This window comes from Pogoniulus pusillus, chromosome 8, assembly GCF_015220805.1.
Source record: "Pogoniulus pusillus isolate bPogPus1 chromosome 8, bPogPus1.pri, whole genome shotgun sequence".
NCBI classification, from domain to species: domain Eukaryota; kingdom Metazoa; phylum Chordata; class Aves; order Piciformes; family Lybiidae; genus Pogoniulus; species Pogoniulus pusillus.
In genome coordinates this window covers 17,081,881-17,102,229 of record NC_087271.1, presented here as the reverse complement: position 1 = coordinate 17,102,229, position 20,349 = coordinate 17,081,881, and the positions used below count along the sequence as shown (strand labels likewise).

At 47.3% G+C, this 20,349-nt stretch overlaps 1 protein-coding gene across 2 annotated transcripts in view; it reads right to left on the bottom strand.

Annotated features, from left to right (window-relative positions):
* Positions 1 to 17,083, bottom strand: part of PODN (podocan) — a 30,853-nt gene extending 13,770 nt beyond the window's left edge. The window contains exons 1-6 of one of the 2 annotated variants that reach the window (XM_064147392.1): positions 17,005 to 17,083; positions 16,016 to 16,199; positions 12,712 to 12,965; positions 11,017 to 11,110; positions 9,411 to 9,475; positions 1,913 to 2,022 (exon numbers count right to left, since the gene is read on the bottom strand). In XM_064147392.1, the coding sequence (XP_064003462.1) occupies positions 1,913 to 2,022; positions 9,411 to 9,475; positions 11,017 to 11,110; positions 12,712 to 12,965; positions 16,016 to 16,052 (560 nt within the window). In that variant the 5' untranslated portion in view covers positions 16,053 to 16,199; positions 17,005 to 17,083. Of the gene's footprint in view, positions 1 to 1,912; positions 2,023 to 9,410; positions 9,476 to 11,016; positions 11,111 to 12,711; positions 12,966 to 16,015; positions 16,205 to 17,004 lie in introns of both variants that reach the window. The other variant, XM_064147394.1, reaches the window with a different exon arrangement.
* Between the last annotated feature and the right edge of the window lie 3,266 nt (positions 17,084 to 20,349).

The following is a 20,349-nucleotide window of genomic DNA, read 5'->3' as shown; positions in this document are numbered from 1 at the left end:
GAGCATTCAGAGCGTCCAGACTCAGAGGACCAAGCTCAGCTCTCTGATCCACATAGCAGCACAGACCTGCTTGCATGGCCTAGACACAGGATCAGGCCTTACTCACCTGCAGACATTACTGAGGCTCAGACCTCTTGCACTGATCTCAAGGCGCAGTTAAGCTGTCTGTGAACCCTTTGAGAAGCAGAGCACCTGCACGCCTGCATTTCATACATATATGGGGAGCTGAGAGCCCCCTGCCTAAGCCTAGAGCAGCCGTACATACTGAATTGCTATCCTGCATTTATCTACGGAGCTCAAGTCTCCCTGCAGCCTGTCAGACCCTGCTTGCCTGGCATATACTGCTTATCAGCTGTTCTGTAAGTCTGGAAAGATCCAGGCCCAGCAGACCCTCAGACTGCCTGCTAACCTACAAACACAGCCTGCTAGCTGTGAGAAAACTGTGCTAAAAGCTGCACGAACAAATCCTTCTCCTGCACCTGGAAATCCTGCCAGCTGATCATCCCTGGACACGGCATCCAGAAGAAGCAACAGCACCAAGGCAGAGGCCACTTCACTCCAGGAGAGAAGGTCAGAAAATCCAGTTTACCCCAGAGACTGGGAACACCTTATCATTCCCCTGCAAGCTGAGACAGATTTCAGCTTCACCAAGACCCCAATACTGGGCACACACTGTGACACAATCCCTGGAGGGTGATTAATGATTAATACTTAAGAGCAACACATCTAAGCAAGCTTTAATTCCTTTGTAATATAAGTTACCTCTGTCTTAAGAGCACACACAGTTTCAGCCCCTACTGGGCAGACAGCATAGTTGTTAAGAGGCATTAAGCCTAAGGGAATCTTTCTCTCTGTCTATAGTTGTTGATAATTTGATATTTCCATTTAATAATCAAATCCCTGTAAATATATCCCAGCTGTTTTCATAATCTTGCACATAATGAACCTGATTTCATAGTGGTTGGGGGTGGCACAAATTTGTAAATATTAATTTTAATAAATAATTTTATAAAAATTTAATACCGCCTCAAATGAATTTCTCACCTCCCCCTAACAGAGGAGGAATAAGAGAAACCCCTCCACGACACATACTGACCAGGTGAAACCAGGGCTTGCTTACCCTTATTCACTTTGGGAGAGGACATAACAGCCCAAGCCTTTGTTTTCCTCCTGCCCTTGCATCCCCCGTCAGCAGAAGGGTAGAACAAAGCCAGGACATGTTCTAGGCCTATCAGCCTTCCACAACACTGTGATTAACTGCTTCCAAACTTGGATGCCAAAAATTGCTACCAATGGAGCTCAAAATGTCTTGGCAGGATTAAGATGCTGCAGTGTCTGTATAGATCACTTTAAACACTTAGGGGAAACAACATTCTCTCACAGGAAGTGGTCTCTGTGAATTTGAGATGGACCAAGGTGCACCAGGTCCAGCTGAGAAATCACAGCATGAAACTAGCAGAGATCTTTGAAATGAGACCTGGGGGCACGAACTCCTTCTGAAGGTGCTAAATTGCTTAGCTTTAAACTGGCTGAGCTATATTCAATTGCACTGAGCATTTCACTCTCAACCTGATTCTATTTCATATGAAATGAGTGGACTGTAGCAATACCAGGGATTTCTAAACAGCTCATCTCCATTTTGAGAAACCAAAGTTGGTTTCCCATAACTGATACACAAATAAAATGGAGACCATTTCATTTTTTTCTATGCAAAAGTGTCTGGTTAGCCCTTGGAATGTTTTTGTCTGAGAGCTTATTTGATCTTTCAAGCTGAGAATAACAAACAGTCAGCTTCTTTCCAAAAAACATAAGCAGGCAATGACACGGCTTAATCAGATATTTTCTTATCACCCCACAACTGCACTCAAGCAGTGGCAGAACTCTATTGTAGTTTCTCTTCCCAGTCCCTTACCTCAGGTTTGGTTTCTGTCCAAAGGTGAGCCCGTAAATCTTAGTGAGGTAATTGGCTGCAAAATCCGCACTGATCAAGGTATTTGGTAGGAATTTTGGCGCCACTGTTAGCTGTAACAAAAATACACAGGGGAGTTCCAATTAAATGCAAGAAACATTTAAACTGAGCATTAGCCCAGCAACAAAACACTTGGGAAATTATTATGTCTAAACAGGTACAAATAAATTAAACTGAATGCAGATTGCATGAACAAAACCAAATTGTCCTCACTCACTAATCTCTCCAGGAAGGAGACAGACTTGCTCAAAGATATGCGAGTGTTTGTTTTGGTTGGAAGAGTTCTGTCTCCTTGTGATGGAGGAAAACAAGAAAATGTTATTCAGAGAGCAAACACTTTGCTTATTATTGTTCCTAGTTCCTCAGTCTGCTCTGCCAAAAAGACTGAAGCACCTAACAGTGGCCTGCTGCTTTTATGGCAGCCTATTGCTGGTCAGCAGCAATAAGACAAGGAGCAATGGCTACAAACTGGAACATAGAAGGTTTCACTACAACATGAGAAGAAACTTCTTTACAGTGAGAGTGACAGAGCCCTGGAACAGGCAGCCCAGGGGAGTGGTGGAGTCTCGTCCTCTGGAGACTCTCAAAACCTGCCTGGATGCACTCCTGTGTGACCTACCCTAGGGGATCCTGCCTTGGCAGGGAGGTTGGACTGGATGATCTCTGAATGTCCCTTCCAACCTCTAAAGTTCTGTGATTCTGTGAAGTGTCATTTCATGTGTTTGTTCCAATACTGCATCCATTCACAGCCATCTTTTCCACAGAGGAGAGGGCAGGGATGCTTCTGAGCCAAATGATGGAATATCAGATAGGGCTTCCAAGCAAAGACCTACTGTACATTGATACCTTGTTCATTATAAAAGTGATTTACCAGAAATAAAATACAGAAAGGTCTTGTCTCCAAAAATTCATAGCTGATGAGAGGTGTAGGATTTGATGCTTTGGCTCTTGGTCTGTTGCTGGATTTATCTGTGATTTTTAAAATTCATGATAGGAACACCTGCCTCTGAACAAAAATTGGTGGAGAAAAACTTATGACCAAAGAATCATAGGATCACAGATGTCAGGGGTTGGAAGGGACCTCCATATATCATCCATTTCAACCCCCCTGCCAGAGCAGGACCATGCAGTCTAGCTCAGTTCACACAGGAACACATCCAGACAGGTCTTGAAAGTCTCCAGAGAAGGAGACTCCACAACCTCTCTGGGCAGCCTGTGCCAGTGCTCTGTGACCCCTACAGTAAAGTTCCCCCTTTTGTTGAGGTGGAACCTCCTGTGCTGCAGCTTCCATCCATTGCTCCTTGTCCTATCCCAGGGAGCAAGTGAGCAGAGCCTGTTCCCCCCTCTCCTGGCCAGCCCTCAGATATTTATAGACATTTATTAAATCCCCTCTCAGTCTTCTCTTCTCCAGACTAAAATGCCCCAGGTCCTTCAGCCTCTCATAAGGCAGTCTTTCAGTCCCCTTGTCATCCTTGTAGCCCTCCACTGGAAAATGAGTTCTACAGAGTATCTGGATAATACAATAGTGAGGTGCACTGAGTGGCTGCTAACAGCAAAGTCCTTCATCTAAGAGCCAAGACTCTGGACCTAGCTGTATGCACCAAGATGAAGCCCTAGGGAAACAAATGCTGAATACAAAGCAGTGGCAGATATGATCCTTGAAGACTACTGACATGCAGCAGGCAGATGCCATCCCCTCAGATACGGGAGTTATCTACAGCACTGGTGAGGTTACTCTTACAACATTTTATGTACACATTGGCAGACTCTGGAGAGAACAGCTTTTGTAGGGAGATGCCCAAGTCTCTGTCATACAAAGCTTGGAGGTCACAATCATAGAATCATACAATCAACCAGGTTGGAAGAGACCTCCAAGATCATCCAGTCCAACCTAGCACCCAGCCCTATCCAGTCAACTAGACCATGGCACTAAGTGCCTCATCCAGTCTTTTCTTGAACACCTCCAGGGATGGTGCCTCCACTACCTCCCTGGGCAGCCCATTCCAATGCCAATCACTCTCTCTGTGAAGAACTTCTTCCTAACATCCAGCCTATACTTCCCCTGGCACAACTTGAGACTGTGTCCCCTTGTTCTATTGCTGGTTGCCTGGAAGAAGAGGCCAACCCCCACCTGGTTACAACCTCCCTTCAGGTAGTTGTAGACAGCAATGAGGTCTGCCCTGAGCCTCCTCTTCTCCAGGCTAAACACCCCCAGCTCCATCAGCCTCTCCTCATAGGGTTTGTGTTCCAGGCTCCTCACCAGCTTCACCGCCCTTCTCTGGACACGTTCCAGCATCTCAACATCTCTCTTGAATTGAGGGGCCCAGAACTGGACACAGTACTCAAGGTGTGGCCTGACCAGTGCTGAGTACAGGGGAAGAATAACCTCCCTCATCCTAGCGGCCACACTGTTCCTGATGCAGGCCAGGATGCCACTGGCTCTCTTGGCCACCTGGGCACACTGCTGGCTCATCTTCAGCTACTATCTATCAGTACCCCCAGGTCCCTTTCCTCCTGGCTTCTTTCCAGCCACTCAGTCCCCAGCCTGTAATGCTGTGTGCTAGTTTGAAACAGGCTAGAATGTTTTGGAGAGAAAAACTAGATCATAGGCTGTGAAAGGAAAACAATGGTGTTGTCTGCTTCCCTCAGAGTCTTGCTGAAAAAGAATGTAAACATTAGATAACTCTCTCACCATTTTGTGGCACTCTCGGGTTGGGCTTTGACTGAGCTGCATCTCTCTAAACTCACCTGCCACTCACCTTTGCTTCTTAACCTCTTGGCTGAACCTCTTTTCTTCCCTAGGACTGGGGTAAGGTTGAGAGGGGCAGGGGGAAGGTGCAGGGGTGGTTGAGAGCCCCTCCTGGGGACTCAGGTTTCTGGGAGGGGAGTTGTGTTTCTGTTTTACTTTTACCTTGTATATTTTTGTATATTTCTGTATATACTGTACATATCTGCTTGTATATTGTGCTGGCTGTAAATAAATAGCTTCATTTATATTCCCAGAGCCGTCTGAGTCTAGTCTGGGTACCTTCTAAAGTGTGGGGGGGTGGGTAACACCCAAACCACCACAGCTGCTTGGGGTTGTTGTGGCCAAAGTGCAGAACCCTGCACTTGGCCTTGTTAAATCTCATCCCGTTGGCCTCTGCCCACCCATCCAGCCTGTCCAGGTCCCTCTGCAGGGCTCTCCTATCTTCCAACAGATCAACACCTGCTCCTAGCTTGGTGTCATCTGCAAACTTACTGATGCTGGACTCAATCCCCTCGTCCAGATCATCAGTAAAGATATTGAACAGGACTGGGCCCAGCACTGATCCCTGGGGAACACCACTAGTGACAATGAGGAACTCTGGGCAGTGGAATACAGGCACTCATCTGACAAGGAAGGTCTAACAGAGCCTCAGAAAGAAAAGAGCCTCTACTGTGACACGTTGTTGAAAATCGAGGCATGGGAAACAGACCTCACTATTTTCACCCCTGTGGCACAGTAAAGTTTTCCTCCTGAAAACACAGGCTGTTAGGTCATAACTTCTGTACAAAACAAAGGGCATGGCTCAGACATGTGAAGTGAGAGACACCAGAACCACAAGTAAATTGTAAGAGGAAAAGAAATTTCATCCCAAAAGAATTTTCACTTGCTCAGGAATTTACTTTGTTGTTTCAACACTTAGTCATGAGATTAACTGACCTTCATTGGGTGACAGCTTGAAGGATTAGTGCTGGATTGTTGTAGTTTAGCAAATTGACCTTGTCTGGTATATTGCCTAATTAGCACCCTGCATTTCTCCAGCTGCAATTTTGTTGCAGCTTTAGTACTGGATCTTCCTTCCCTTGAGGCAGGTTGTGTTTCTCCAATGCAAGCTGACAAACTAAGCATTGGACTTGGAATTACACAGAAGTCCTCAGCAGTTTTGGAACAAGTTTCCTTGCTTAGAACAAGCTTTGATATCAACAGAAGTACTGGACTCAGATGAACTCTTTTTCACTTTGGATATAAGAGGAAATGTAAAGCCTTCTCTCATCAAAATCACCATCTTACAGTAAAAAATGACAGCTCTGGACCTGGCCTACGGTTTGGTGGAAGAAGTTTCTGATATTCACAAGGTTACTGTGGATACTGTGAGATAGATTTAAATTATGAGAGCTGGGGGAAAGGTTAAAAAGAAAATTCCAGCATCCATTCTGTACCTGAAGCACTTGTTCCTCAGAAGCCATAGAAGGCTTTTAGTCCATTATGCCATTTCTTTTCTCAGTGCTAGCTCAATGAAAGATAATTTAGCTACTTCTAATGGGATCCCAAGTGAAGATAAAGCAGCACTAAGATAATCCATAAAACAAGGAGCAAACCACCAGCAAATCCCTGCTCTCCTCCAGACAGTCACTTGATCTGCAGCGCTGCAGTCTGAAGCCAATCTGGTTTGTCCTGGCCAGTGCTGGCTAAATAAAGGAGTTCTTTCTGTGGGCCCACTACTTCTCACTGTAACTGCTTCTGACATTCGCTGATCGTTGCATTTTCTTTTGGGATCCTTTTCTCTCTGCAGTAAAGCCAGAAAAGCCAAATGCTCTGTTGTGTCACACAGGGAAAATTGGAGTGCAAAGTTCTGGAACATTAGTCACAGTCTGGCTTGCTCCTTTTTATGGAGATCTCAACTGCCAAGACTGTTTTATGGAAATGGTGCTTGAAAGGGAGAAAAGAACATAATGTTACTGTACTAAGGAATGGGTTCTATTCCCAATCACTCCATACAGAAATCCATAGAGTGATTCTGGATACGTCTTGGCCTGACTGAAGTCTAAAAGTGGCCACATGTATATAAACAAGACACCAAAAGGTCACAGATTTTAAGAGGAAAATAAAATATACATACAGACATGCACAGGGAGAGAGAGAGGGGCAGGGAAAGGCAGGGGTTAGAGACAAAGGAAGCTTTGCCTGAAGTCTTAACTTATATTTTCCTGTGGCATCCCAGCTTCTTCTGTAGCAAATATTTGTGGACAGTCACTGGGGACAATAAAAGCCATAATGGGAACCACACAGATGTAAGGGTATGTGAGAAGTGATTTCATTTCCTAGTCTTGGCAGGAAAGATGTGCTTCTGTCATGACATCCAGCTAGGGTCATTAATAGGAAAGCACTTAGGATCTTCTCAGTTAAAAAGGGAATTCAGCTCCCACCACTGCAGCTAAAAGAAATTCATAACTTCTTCAGTTTCACTCGGTGTGGGTATCAACACAAACATGAGCCAGGGAAGCCTGGACAGCTTTCTCCAGATCCTGATGACTAAACACAGGTATTAGAATCATAGAATCAACCAGGATGGAAGAGACCTCCAAGATCATCCAGTCCAACCTAGCACCCAGCCCTATCCAATCAACTAGACCATGGCACTAAGTGCCTCATCAACTCTTTTCTTGAACACCTCCATGGACGGTGACTCCACCACCTTCCTGGGCAGCCCATTCCAATGCCAATCATTCTCTCTGGGAAGAACTTCCTCCTAACATCCAGCCTAGACCTCCCTGGCACAGCTAGCTAGAACGTTTTGGTGGGAAGAACTAGATTACAGGCTGTGAGAGGAAAACAATGGTGATGTCTACTTCACTCACTGTCTCACTGAGATGTATGGGAAGAGGAAATGGAAACATTAGATAACACACATTTTTTTTTTCCTCTCACTCTCGCTTGGGCTGCTGACTGAGCTGCATCTCTCCAACACATCCTCCATTTGGACTAACTCACCTTTGCTTCTTAACCTCTTGGCCGAACCTCTATTCTTCCTTGGGACTGGGGTAAGGTTGAGAGGTGCAGGGGAAGGTGCAGGGGTGGTTGAGAGCCCCTCCTGGGGACTCAGGTTTCTGGGAGGGGAGTTGTGTTTCTGTTTTACCTTTTACCTTGTATATGTCTGTATACAACTGTAAATATTTGCTTGTATATTGTGCCAGATGTAAATAAATAGCTTCATTCGTATTTCCAGAGCCGACTGAGTCTAGTCTGGGTGATTTCTAAAGTGTGGGGGGGCAGGGAACACCCAAACCATCACACACAGCTTGAGACTGTGTCCCCTCATTCTATTGGTGATTGCCTGGGAGAAGAGACCAACCCCATCTGGCTACAGCCTCCCTTCAGGTAGTTGTAAATACCAATGAGGTCATCCCTGAGCCTCCTCTTCTCCAGGCTAAACACCCCCAGCTCCATCAGCCTCTCCTCACAAGGCTGTGCTCCAGGTCTCTCACCAGTTTTGTCACCCTTCACTGGACACATTCCAGTACCTTAACATCCCTCTTGAATTGTGTGACCCAGAATTGGACACAGGACTCAAGGTGTGGCCTGACCATTGTTGAGTACAGGGAAAGAATAATCTCCCTGGTCCTGCTGTCCACACTGCTCCCGATACAGGCCAGGATGCCATTGGCTCTCTTGGCCACTTGGGCACATTGCTGGCTCATGTTCAGTGTACTATCTACCAGTACTCCCAGGTCCCTTTCTGCCTGGCTGCTCTCCAGCCACTTTGTCCCCAGCCTCTAGGGCAGCTTGGGGTTGTTGTGGCCAAAGTGTAGGACCCTGCACTTAGCCTTGTTACATCTCATCCCATTGGCCTCTGCCCACCCATCCACAGATCCACAACTGCTCCTAACTTGGTGTCAGTCATCTGCAAACTTATTGATGATGGACTCAATCCCCTTGTCCAGATCATCAATAAAGATATTGAACAGGACTGGGCCCATCACCGATCCCTGTGGGACACCACTAGTGACTGGGTGCCAACTGGATGTGGCACCAGTCACCACCACTCTCTGGGCCCAGCCCTCCAGCCAGTTCTTGGCACATTTCAGAGTGAATCTGTGTGAGCCACAAGCTGCCAGCTTTGCCAGGAGTTTGTTGTGGCAGACAGTGCCAAAGGCTTTGCTGAAATCCAGGTAGACTACATCCACAGCCTGCCCCACATTCACCAGGCAGGTTAACCTGATCATGAAAGGAGATAAGGTTGGTCAGGCAGGACCTGCCCCTCCTAAACCCATGGTGGCTAGGCCTAAGGGTTTGTTCACAGATCTTCCACCCAGACTCCTCTGATGAGATGTGCAGCATTCCACATTGGTACCCCACAGCTCATTTGCACACAGGCAGCTGCCAAATCTGCATGCAGCTGCTCCAAAGCCAGCTGAAGATAGTAGTCATCTAGAAACGCAAGGGCTCTCTGCACCTCCCTCCACTCACAAGGGAAAACTTTCACCAGCTGCCCAAATAAATGTCCCAAACACACCAGCGTGTGCACCCTCTGATCTTTAGCACACTGATAGTCTTGACCTTGAACCTGCACTGGGACATCACCTTAGCACTCTTTTACCTATGTAGGATATCTGTTTGAAAAGAATTGAAGACTTCCTTGTTAAACCCTCCCAACTTGATCAGAAAAGAACTCTGAATGCCTTGTGAGCCTCTTACCTTATTGTTTGCCAGGTACAGGTAATTCAGATTCTCCAGATGCTCAAATGCTTCCTCTGGCAACCCTTAAAAAAACAGGAATAATGAATCAGTGACACTGGCACCTTACTGCTTCTCTGAGTGACAATATCAAAGGGTTGCTCTCTCAGAAAACCTCTTTAAGGTGAAAGGTAAATATTTTTCATTGTCATTGAAACAATCTGACTCAGATCTATTGTTGCCTTTGGGTTTTTTTTTAAAGAACCCAGACTGGTAAGAGCAGTGGAAGACCATTACAAATTCTAAGCATAGGAGGCTTGTGGCCAGCTGCACCAGCAAGAGTTGGGTGCAAAGCTTGCTGCATGGCTGATTAGCAGTGCTTACACCAACCATCTGACAAGTTTCTGATGTCATTTGTTCATCGATCTGCAAACCATTTTTCACGGAAGGATGTCATCTGACATTGTTTAAGGATCAGATCAATCTATGGCCATGATGCTGCCAAAATAACACCAGATTGTGTGTGTCAAAACTCAGCTTTTGTTCTGCTCCCCACAATCCACATAGCCACACAGTAACCAGCTCAGGAAGCTAATCCAACTGGGAGCTTACCCTCTCCCATAATTATTAATTGTCAGCTGAGTAAATCCACATCCAGCTGACCACACAAGCACAAATGCTGTCACAGTGGAAAAGCTGCAAATAACATTTTCACCTGACACTAAGATAACCACAAGCCAAACATGAAGCTATTTCCTATGTCCCAACACATATTGGAAACTCAGGGCTGCACTGAAGCTTGTGAAAGAAACACCAATCCCCAAAGGTAACAATGTGAAAGTCTGAACCTATTAAGCACCTTCCTTGTGCTATGCCAGAGTACCGTGTTTGAGTCCTGCAGATAGCATGTCCACAATTCTCAGTAAGGGCTGTTCCCTGTCACTGGAGCATTCAGGGCAACTGGGTCACACACAGGTTACAATCAGTATTCACTTTTACACTGCATATCCTCCTCTCAGTGTCTACTCCAGTTCTTCCATTTCTTTTCCTTTCCTTCCTAACCATCTGTCAAGTTTCTCCAATAAGAAAGTGACTTAGCAAGCAAAGCTTGCCTACAAAAACCCAACCACTTTGAGAATGGTAGAAGCTGCCTTATTTGCAAAGCAGATTATTTGTATCTGTACCAAACTGCCCAGGACTGAACTGGACTAAGCTGCACTGACTGGACTGAGCTAAACCAGTGGATTAAGAAACAAGGTCAGTCAGAAGGAATTCATTCAGCATGTAGACATTTCTGGTTCTCAAGTGCTTTATGTTGATATGCCTGTGGGACCAGAGGGAGTTTCCTGGATAAGAAGATCTCACGCCACAGAACACGGTGCCGCTGCCAGGACTGCTCCACTGGTTCGCTAGGGCTGCATTCTTATACACTGACTATTAGGTTTGAGATGATGAAGTGCCTCCATCATCTGTGTGGTGGCCAGAGAAGTGAAGCTCCTACCTAACCGCTCCAACCAAAGAGATCTATCACACTATGGCTTTCCTTATCAGCTGTCACTGGCCTCAGTGCAGCAGTGGGTGTTGTGGAGGCACAAGCTCTGTCCACTTCCTGGCTCTGCTGGCTTACCTTTTGAAGTCAGCCTGTTGTTTTGCAGATTGAGAGTTTCCAGCCTGTAAAGTCGAGCAAGCTCTTCTGGAAAGATTTCTTCTATCTGGTTATTCTAAGAAAATGGAGAGTATTAATCACCAGAAAAGTAACCCAAGAAGGATTCCAATAAACTCAGACTGTGAATTCCAGTAAAATTTGGAAATGAACCCACCACGTCAAACGACTGTCAAGACTTCTCTCTATAATGAGCCAAACTCAGATCTCAAAATTAAGACATCCAAACCCAGCAACATTTGAAGATTTGAATCAAGTTTTTGGCTTTTCCCCATGTCCAGAAGTATCCAGCTCATGCAGTGGTAACATACCAAGTGTGTGACTGCCTGGCAAGGCCAGTAACCCACAGCCAAACCCAGTAGCTGTAGCAAAGCATCTGCGCCAAGGCTGGCACCACAGATTTCCGAGCTCAGGACTTCTGTCATTTATGGGATGCTTTAGAAACAACTCTTCCTGGTCAGGGAGAGTTAAACTGGGCTTGCTATTTCTAGTTCCGTTGTCGGGGGACTGCAGTCATTAGCATGATAGCTCACAGTTTGACCACTAATGAGGGACCATCAAGGTCTGGAAGCCAAGACCATACACTGAAAGTGACAGCTGCTGCTCCAAAAAGCTCCTTCACTTTTGGCATTAGAGCCAGGATCCACGGCTAGCACACGCCTGGGACAGCTCATTACAGTTTCTCTAACTATGCTGCACTTGGATGCAAAGCTCTGCACAAAATCTGCATTTCATCCATTGAACAGAACTAGCAAACAGAAGCAATAAACAAAAAGCAGTTGGTTGAAGGCCAAAAAGGCACTGAAAAACCTGCAAACGCTGCCACCACTCAGTAGAGGAATGGCTGTGGGGCTGTCACACTCCAGCCCTGACCACTTCACCACATACTAAGAGTGCAGGTGGGGAAAGGATGTCTGCCTGGATGCTGGTCACTGGGATCAACTGACTGATGTCAGAGCAGAGAAAACTGCTGATGGTGCAGTCCAGACTGCTGCCTCTGCCTGCAGCTTGCATCCCATGCCCTTGTAATGCCCTGACAGGACACGATGTCCCCTGCTGCAAGTGTGACATCAGGCTCCTGGCTGCAGGTAGCCCAGCACCAGGCAGGGCTGGGCACCAGCGCTGCGCACCATGATGGATGGTTCCAGCCGCGCTGAGCGCGCTCCCTGCGGGGCCCATGTGCTGCAGGGAGAGACGGGGCACGGGGGCCACCGGTCGGATCTGAGTCTGGACGGTACACTGTGTTGAGAACGCCTGAACTAACACGTAGTGCTGCCAGAAAAATGCTCACGAGTGAAGCAGCTTAGCCCATCCTTTCCAAAGACACCTCAAACTCAAGGGCCCCCACTACCAACGGTAACTCGTAGTGTGGTGGGAAGCTCTTCCCTCAGAGCTGGGACAGAGCAGGAAGATTTGCTACCTTTTCTCCTTCCTGCACCTGTGCAGAGAGCGCTAACGCTGGACACCAGGCGTCTGCCGAACCCCTGAGCCTGCTGCAGCCCCTGCTTCCAGGCCAAGCCGAGAAGCAGCGGTAGGATCCGCGTCGGACCAAGGCAAACGCAGCAACCTGCACGACCTGGGCAGCCCCCGAGGGCAGCTGTGGGCGCCGGGCAGCCCGCGCCGGCCCCGGGCCCCGCGTCGGAGGCTCGGTTCCCTTACCTGCAGGGAGAGGTGGTTGGTCAGCTCCGGCAGCAGCAGCGGGAACTCCTTCAAGTCGATGCCGCCGCAGTCCACGACGCCCTCCTGGGTGCAGCCGCAGTCGCGGGGGCAGGCGGGGCCCGCTCCGGGCGCCCTTCGCCGCTCGGGGCCGCCCTCGGGGAAGTCGTTGCCGGCCGTCGACGGGCGGGCGGCGGCGCAGCCCAGCGCCAGCAGCCCCAGCGCCAGCAGCGCCCGGCCGCCGGCGGGCATCGCCCCTGCAAGCCGAGAGTCAGGGTGAGGCCCTGGCGGGACAGGGCTCGGCCCGGCTGAGCCCCCCGCACATTCTGCCCAGCCAGTCCCTGGCTACAGCCGGCGGCCTGGCAGCCTCCACAGCACCGTCCCTGGCTCCTCAAGTTATTTATTGCTTTTTTCGTGCTGAGCAGGGCCAGACGACCCCGGAGATTTATCGAGGAGGTTATGCAGTGTTACTTGTATGTAGCTGTTGGTCCTCGCAGTGCTGCACAGGGAAGGAACTTCGGAACACAAACACTGAGTGACTCAAACCGTCAGGATGCCTCTAGCAGGGGCAACTTGATGTGCATCGAACAATAACAAAATCTCAGGGCTACTGAAAACAAAATGGGTTTCCTATTGATTTTGGGCAGACCTTAGAGGCCTGGATAATGCTCAGCTTTTATCTTTCTGGTAGCAGGTTAAAACAATGCAAACAGAAGTTGAATACCTCCTGGGCCAGCCAGCTGGCCCTAACCCAGCCTCTTGGGTCTCGTTCATTGCCCTTCTCAGATTCGATACACAATGACCTGCAGGAGGGGCTGCTAATGGCTTCCCTTGGCCATTCTACTCAACAGGACGGGAGAAAGGGCAAGGGCTGTATCTCAAGTACTCTGTTCACTTCTGCCAGACCAGATTCCTTCTCTGCACCAGAAAGAAGAACCCCCAGAGCCAGAGGGCAGCCGTCAGAACTGGCAAACCTTCATCAACATCCACAGGGTTCTGCTGCTTTCACAGAATCACAGAAACATTCAGCTTGGAAAAGCCCCTCAGGATCACCAAGGCCAACCAAGATCCCTGCTTTACAAGGTGTCCCCTAAACCATATCCCCAAGCACTACATCCAAATGACTTTTAAACACATCCAGGGTCAGTGACTCCACCACCTCCCTGGGCAGCCCATTCCGATGCCTGACCACTCTTGCTGGGGAAAAATGTTTCCTAATGCTTGGTCTAAACCTACCCAGTGGCAGCTTGAGGCCATTCCCTCTTGTTCTATCACTAATTACCTGTGAGAAGAGACCAGCACCAACCTCTCCACAACGTCCTTTTAGGTAGCTGTAGATAACAGTGAGGTCTGCCCTCATTTTTTCACACTAACCATCCCCAGCTCCTTCAATCGCTCCTCATAAGATCTAATCTCCAGGCCCTTCCCCAGCTTCCTTGCCCTCCTCTGCACTGGCTCCAGCACTTCCACATCCCTCTTGTAGTGAGGTGCCCAAAACTGATCACAATATTCAAGGTGTGGCCTCACCAGAGGAGAGTACAAGGGGACAATCATCTCCCTGCTCTTGATGGACATAGCCTTTCTAATCCCAGCCAGGATGCCATTGGCTTTCTTTGCCACCTGGGCACACTGCTGGCTCATATTCAGTTGCTTGTCAATTACAACCCCCAGGTCCCTCTCTGCAGGCAGCTTTCCAGCTACACTGCCCCAAGCCTGTGGTGTTGCTTGGTGTTGTTGTGGCCAAAGTGCAGGCGCTGGCATTTGGCCTTGTTCAAGCTCATGCCATTAACATTGGCCCATGGATCCAATCTATCCAAGTCCCTCTAGAACCTCCCTACCCTCATATGAATCAACCCACTACAACCTCTCACAGGCTTTGGATGCTGCATAAGCATTGGAGAGATCCTGTTCTCAGTAACAGTCAAAAACCCTGAATAACTTCTTTAAACACTGACTTGTATGTGAAGGAACGGGAGGAGGTGGGATCACAGGACAGAGCACCCTGAGACACAGATGGTTTTGCTGTGGTCCTCATCCTTGCTATCAACATGCTAGGTGATTTTAAGCATTTAACATTGATTGGTTGAACCCTTCTGCCCCTGCCTCACTATTCCACAGGTTCCAAGTCTATGAAAACTGCACAAAATTAAATTAATCTCTTCTGTAACACATTCCAGAGATCAGACAGTGTTCCTCATGCAGCAGGTAGCTATCGATAGTGGGATCAAAATTGGCCATTTGAGTATGCCAACAGGGGATTAGTAAAATCCTTAGGATTTGGTGACCTAATCTCAGAAAAGATTTCAGAAATCTGAATGAAAATAAGCTCAGAAAGTATGACAGGTCCCTAACAAAGTGTTTTTCCCATGTATCAGCTTACTCTTAATGATGCAACAAACAAACCCTGACCTTCAGTGCAGGTTACAACTAGCCTTTCTGTAGGAAAACCAGCACACAGCTATGTCACAGTTAGCATGGGGCTCTATAGACTTGCAGCAGGCTGACCTTCCCACACACGAGCTGAAAAGATGTTTAAAAATAAACATCTGACATTTTATCTACTGTGCCCTAAAACTTCTGAGGCAACCTCACCCCCTTGTCATCAATGTGTGCAATGCCTTTGAAGTGAATGCTGCTCTGGGGCTACAGAGAGATGCTCTGAATGCAGAAACATCTGCTTGCATCTGGAATGCAGGCAGTAAACCCAGGTATGATTCTGATTTTTTTTTAGTTGAAGTAACTCACTCCATTTCAATTCATTCCCATGGGCCTGATCCAAAGCCTTATTAAGAAACCTTACTAAATGAACAGCTCACACACACACAACCCCCCCCTGAAAGAAGTCAGTCCTCTTCCTTTCTGTTAGTGGATCAGGTCCTTCCACCCAAAGACTGGAGTTACACTGAAAGCAACTCAGTGCTGTGTGCCGAGTCAAGGCAGAAGCACCACTGATGTCTGCACCTTGCTGTCACACAGCACCAGAGGCACAGTGCTACAGAAGGCACAGTCTGGAGCAGAAAGATGAAATGTAGTGCCTAAGTCTGTGTGGTTGTCTCAAAAAAAACCCAGACTCCAACAGATGCTCTGTGTTACTTATTCTCCACACACGTTCTCATGGGACACACAGACTGAAAACCATCCTTTCCTTCACTATCAACACATTAACTGAGCTCGTTACACTGAATACCCTTTCCAAAGCTGCAGCTGACAGGCAGGCTGCTGGATGCTGCCTCACAATCCAGCTTAAAAAAAACACCACCGCCACCAAAAAAAAACCAAAACCCCACAAAAGTGCTGAGAAACTCACCTTTGCTGTCAGAAAGCAGATGAATGGAGAAGAACATTTCTCTGGCCCCCACAGGCTCCCTCAGCTCATGCCATGTCAGTTACATGTGCTGAGCTCAGAGTGAGTCTCCCCTTTCCAAGTCAGATCCTTTCCAGATGTGAGCAGCAGGATCAGAGCAACAGGCAACCCTCTACCAACGAGTTTCCTGCACTTCCAACGAAATCGGAGAGGAATTTTCCAAAGTTACCATATGGGAAAATGCAAGTAGGAAAGAGGAAGCAGCTATAGTCTGAGCATAAAGAATTGGGGAAGCAACAATCTCCCATTGCTTTTTGTCAACAGGGTTTGCAAGACCCACAAGAGATGCCAAAAGCAAGCATGCTGGAACAGAGAGAGGAGCAGCAGAGGTGGCGTGCACTCGAGCATTTCACTGCGAGACACCAGAGCTGCACCAGCTGTCACCACATCTCCACTTCCCTCTGCAGTCAGCTCAAAATCTGAATTCCAGGTGGGAATGGCCTCCCCTTCCCTGGGGATCTGGTTCACATTAGCCAAGAACAGACAAATCAGCAGTTTTTCCTGCATTTCATCTCCCTCTTCTTTAACTCCCTCTAGTTTTCAACCCATCAACCGATCTTCAGAGACCAGGGATTGATAAACTGAAACTACAGAGGGTTTAGAGGCAAAGTGCCCAAATCTGACAGAACACCCCACCTAGCCAAGCTTTCTTATCTGCTAAGTTCCGTTTCACAGCAGTAAACATCAAAACAATCTTCCGGCAAACACACACACAGCTCCAGCCCTGCTCCTGGTCAGCCCAGATGCCCTCCATCTCCTCCCTGTCCTCTTCTGGTGCAGAAGAGAGAACAAGCACTTTGTAGCACAGCATGCTCCAAGCGCAGCAACGTTTCCAAGCAAGCAGCACAGCTTTTTGTCACCCACAGCAGAGCTGTTCTTTTAAATGCAAAGCCACCTGATCTGTGAATGTCCTGCAGGGCTCCATACAGTACCTCTGTTAAATCTGCAGAGAGTCTGCCCTCCCCAAGAACACCACCTTCCTGCTGAATTCCAGAGAAGGGACACTGGTTCTTTCCTCTCGACTCCAGCTGAACTGAAGTCTAAAGCAATTAAGTTATTTCCTCCCTCTTTTTTTCCAGGCTCCTATCAACTGGAACTGATCCCCCTCTGTGCCACGTGTAAGTTTCAAAAGTTAGTGTGGGAAGTGTTTTTACTAAAACAAACCCAAAGCAAAGCTGGCTGCTTTCTCTCACTGATTCAGACATCCAGGATGCATTTGCCTGCTACTCTTTCTCTGTTCCAGCACCCTGAGTGCAGGCAGCAAAATCCACAGGGTTTTCAAGGGAGGAGAAAAATACTATGCCTATGTTGGGGGTCCATCTCACCTACCACAGTGTGCAGAGAGAAAGAAGAATAGGGTTGGCTGACTGCTGATGCCAGAGCAGCCCACAAGAGAGGGGAAGAGAGCAGGTCTTTAGGCAAACAACTTCTCAAGTGTTTCACTGAGCACCTGGCAGCTGCGACAGCCAGCATGCCCGCAGCACACCAGAGGGCTTTTGCAAGGGGCCTGACACCCAACCTTCTGCACTGGCTCCAGCAGAAAAAAACACTCCAAGTTGGTCAAGGACAGACCTTGCTAGCTTGAGCTCATACTTTCCAGATCTCTTGCAGACCTCAGGACATACCCAGGGCCAAGCTGCAGTAAGCAGTGGAGTGGAGTGTGCTGCAGTAACTGAGACAGCTGGATCACTTACCTAAGCTGCACTTGCCATGTGGAACGACGTTGCATCAGGACAGCACAGAAGTAGGTTCAATCCATGAGACCTGCTCCATCTGACTTTGCAATTAATGTCACTGTCCTAAAGAGATTTTTGGCTGAATTTAGATGTAGTATGATTAACTCAAATAACAGACACCCCAGTCAAGCAACAACTTGTCAGAAGACAAAAGGTCTAAGCAGATCTAATGGAGCATGAGCTCCATGAACAGTGCTTGTAGAGACATCAGCTCACTTGTGATGAGCATGGAGTGAGGCATGAGGCTTTCAGGAGGTTCAGGTTTTACTAATAGCTTAGAAGGTAATACAACATTCTTTATTCTCACCTTTATTGATCTGACTTAAATAAGACTCTACAGAATGAGTGGCTTTCCTGAAATGTCCACTGCTTTATGTTGACACTATGCCTTTGTTTGAAAGGGGAGAAAAAAGCCCATCAAAATTCTTTGAAGCAACTGGCCATCATTTGTTTCCAAAAAATGAATAATCAAAACAGAAAGAGTAAAAAGAGTTTTTTGTCTCCAAAGCAGGAAGGGAAGTATTTTTCGGACCTAAGAATGCACAACAGAGCCTGGCCATGAGCCTACTGGCATCTGTATCTTGATCTGAATGAACTCTTAAGATGTTTGTTCTCCCAATGGACATGTACTGCATTAAAAATGATAATTACAACCCGCACAGGACTGCTTTTCATCTACCTGAAACAGAGGATACAGATACAGTGCACTTTGTACTTGTTTTATACTATCCATGTCCCTGGATATCAATGCTGCAGCATTAGCAGATATTCCTGTCCCTGGATCACAGTACATAACATGCCCCAGAGAACTCACCCAGGGCCACAGAAAGCCATCTGCTTTTGAGTTGGCAACGACTCCTCCTTACAGACCCAAGGTAGAGAAGTGCTCACACTGTCATTCCAACAAATTATGCTGCTATTTATTTAACCAATAAAAGAATTTGCACCAAACAGTTGGGGGTTTTCCAGCATTTGTTCTCCACATGTGGTTTGCTTCCTCAAGTGTTGATTTTTAATAGTTAGAGACTTTTTCCTGTCTTTTATCCACCAGGCTGATTGCATTCTTACTCTCCTCTGTTTAGGAGAGCTGACATCCAGCTCAGTGCTCTGTAAAAGAGGAAGCAATGCACTTCCTGTTCCAAAGAGACAACAGCTTAAACTGACCTCAGATGAATTGGACAAATGGAAAATGGACAGATCCAGCCCTGCAATTATTTTAAAGTTTTGCCATTGGGAGAGGGAAGACTTAGTCAAACCCCTTTGTCCCATCCTCTTCTAAAACGATGTCACCCAGAAGATCAGCTCCTTCACCTAGTCACCACAAACCACATGCAGCTGCTCACAGCCTCCTCACCCAAGCAAACAAAACTCTGCTTACTCAAGGGATCCTCACCCAAGCAAATTAATCCCCGCTTACTCAGTGGATCCCAGACTACCTTGTACTAGGACATGCTTTACACAAAGCCATCTGCCAGATTCTCCATCCCTTGCAGTTGCAAGCATCTGTCTTAGGCAGCCTGTGTCACATCCCCATGGTTATTCAACAGCTAGGGTCAGCCCCAGACAACAACAGACAGCTGCAGTAGCTCCACAGCCCCTAGCCTGCCTCACCTGCCTATAGATCTGCCCCCAGTTATCCACATAGAGCCATCCTGCCAATATCCTCAAAGCAGAATTCCCTGATAATTCCTGTTCATTATTCTGATGCCCAAAGGGACTGAGATAGCTGAATCAGCACCTTTCCTGAAGGAAAGGAGCTGTTCTCTGACTCTCAGCTCTTCTTCTCATTACTGATTAGAATTATCTGTAAGAAAAGCTGAAATAATTTTTGAAAACACCTTAAAAGATCCTCCAAATCCTCAAAAGATCACCCAGTCCAAGCCTCTTGCCAGAGCAGGATCACACAGGATCACATCCAGGAGGGTCTTGGATATCACAATCATAGAATAGTTTAGGTTGGAAGGGACCTCAAAGACCATTTCGTTCCAAGCCCCTGCCACAGGGAGAGACACCTCCCACTAGAAGAGGCTGCTCAAGGCCTCATCCAACCTAGCCTTGAACACCTCCAGGGAGGGAGCAACACATGGTAATAAGGTGTCTAAGTATATGCATTGTACCTATCCCCAAGTAGGCAAAGCATCAGAGCTGAAACTCAAAACTCAACTTCAAGCTAAAAATAAAAATCTGTGCTCCAAACCCCAACCACTCACCCAAATTCCTGCGAGCCACATCTGCCGAGTCAGGCACCACTCTGCCCTCTAGCTCCAACTCCAGCAAACCTATTTCCTTCTTTTCTAGCAATGGATTGTGTTTTACTTTGTTTCTTTATTATGAAAGTTCTTATCTGAAGAGGCCACACAAATTCTTCAGAAGAAAAGGCAGCTAAGACAAGTTCAGGCTACCAGATGATCATACATTCATCACCACTGGAAAAGAACACTCAAGGACAGTGACCAGGGTCTGGGAAAGAAGACCAACACTCCCCCTCACCAGTAATTTTAAAGCTGAGATTTCCTCTGATGTGAGTTTGAGAACGCCAAA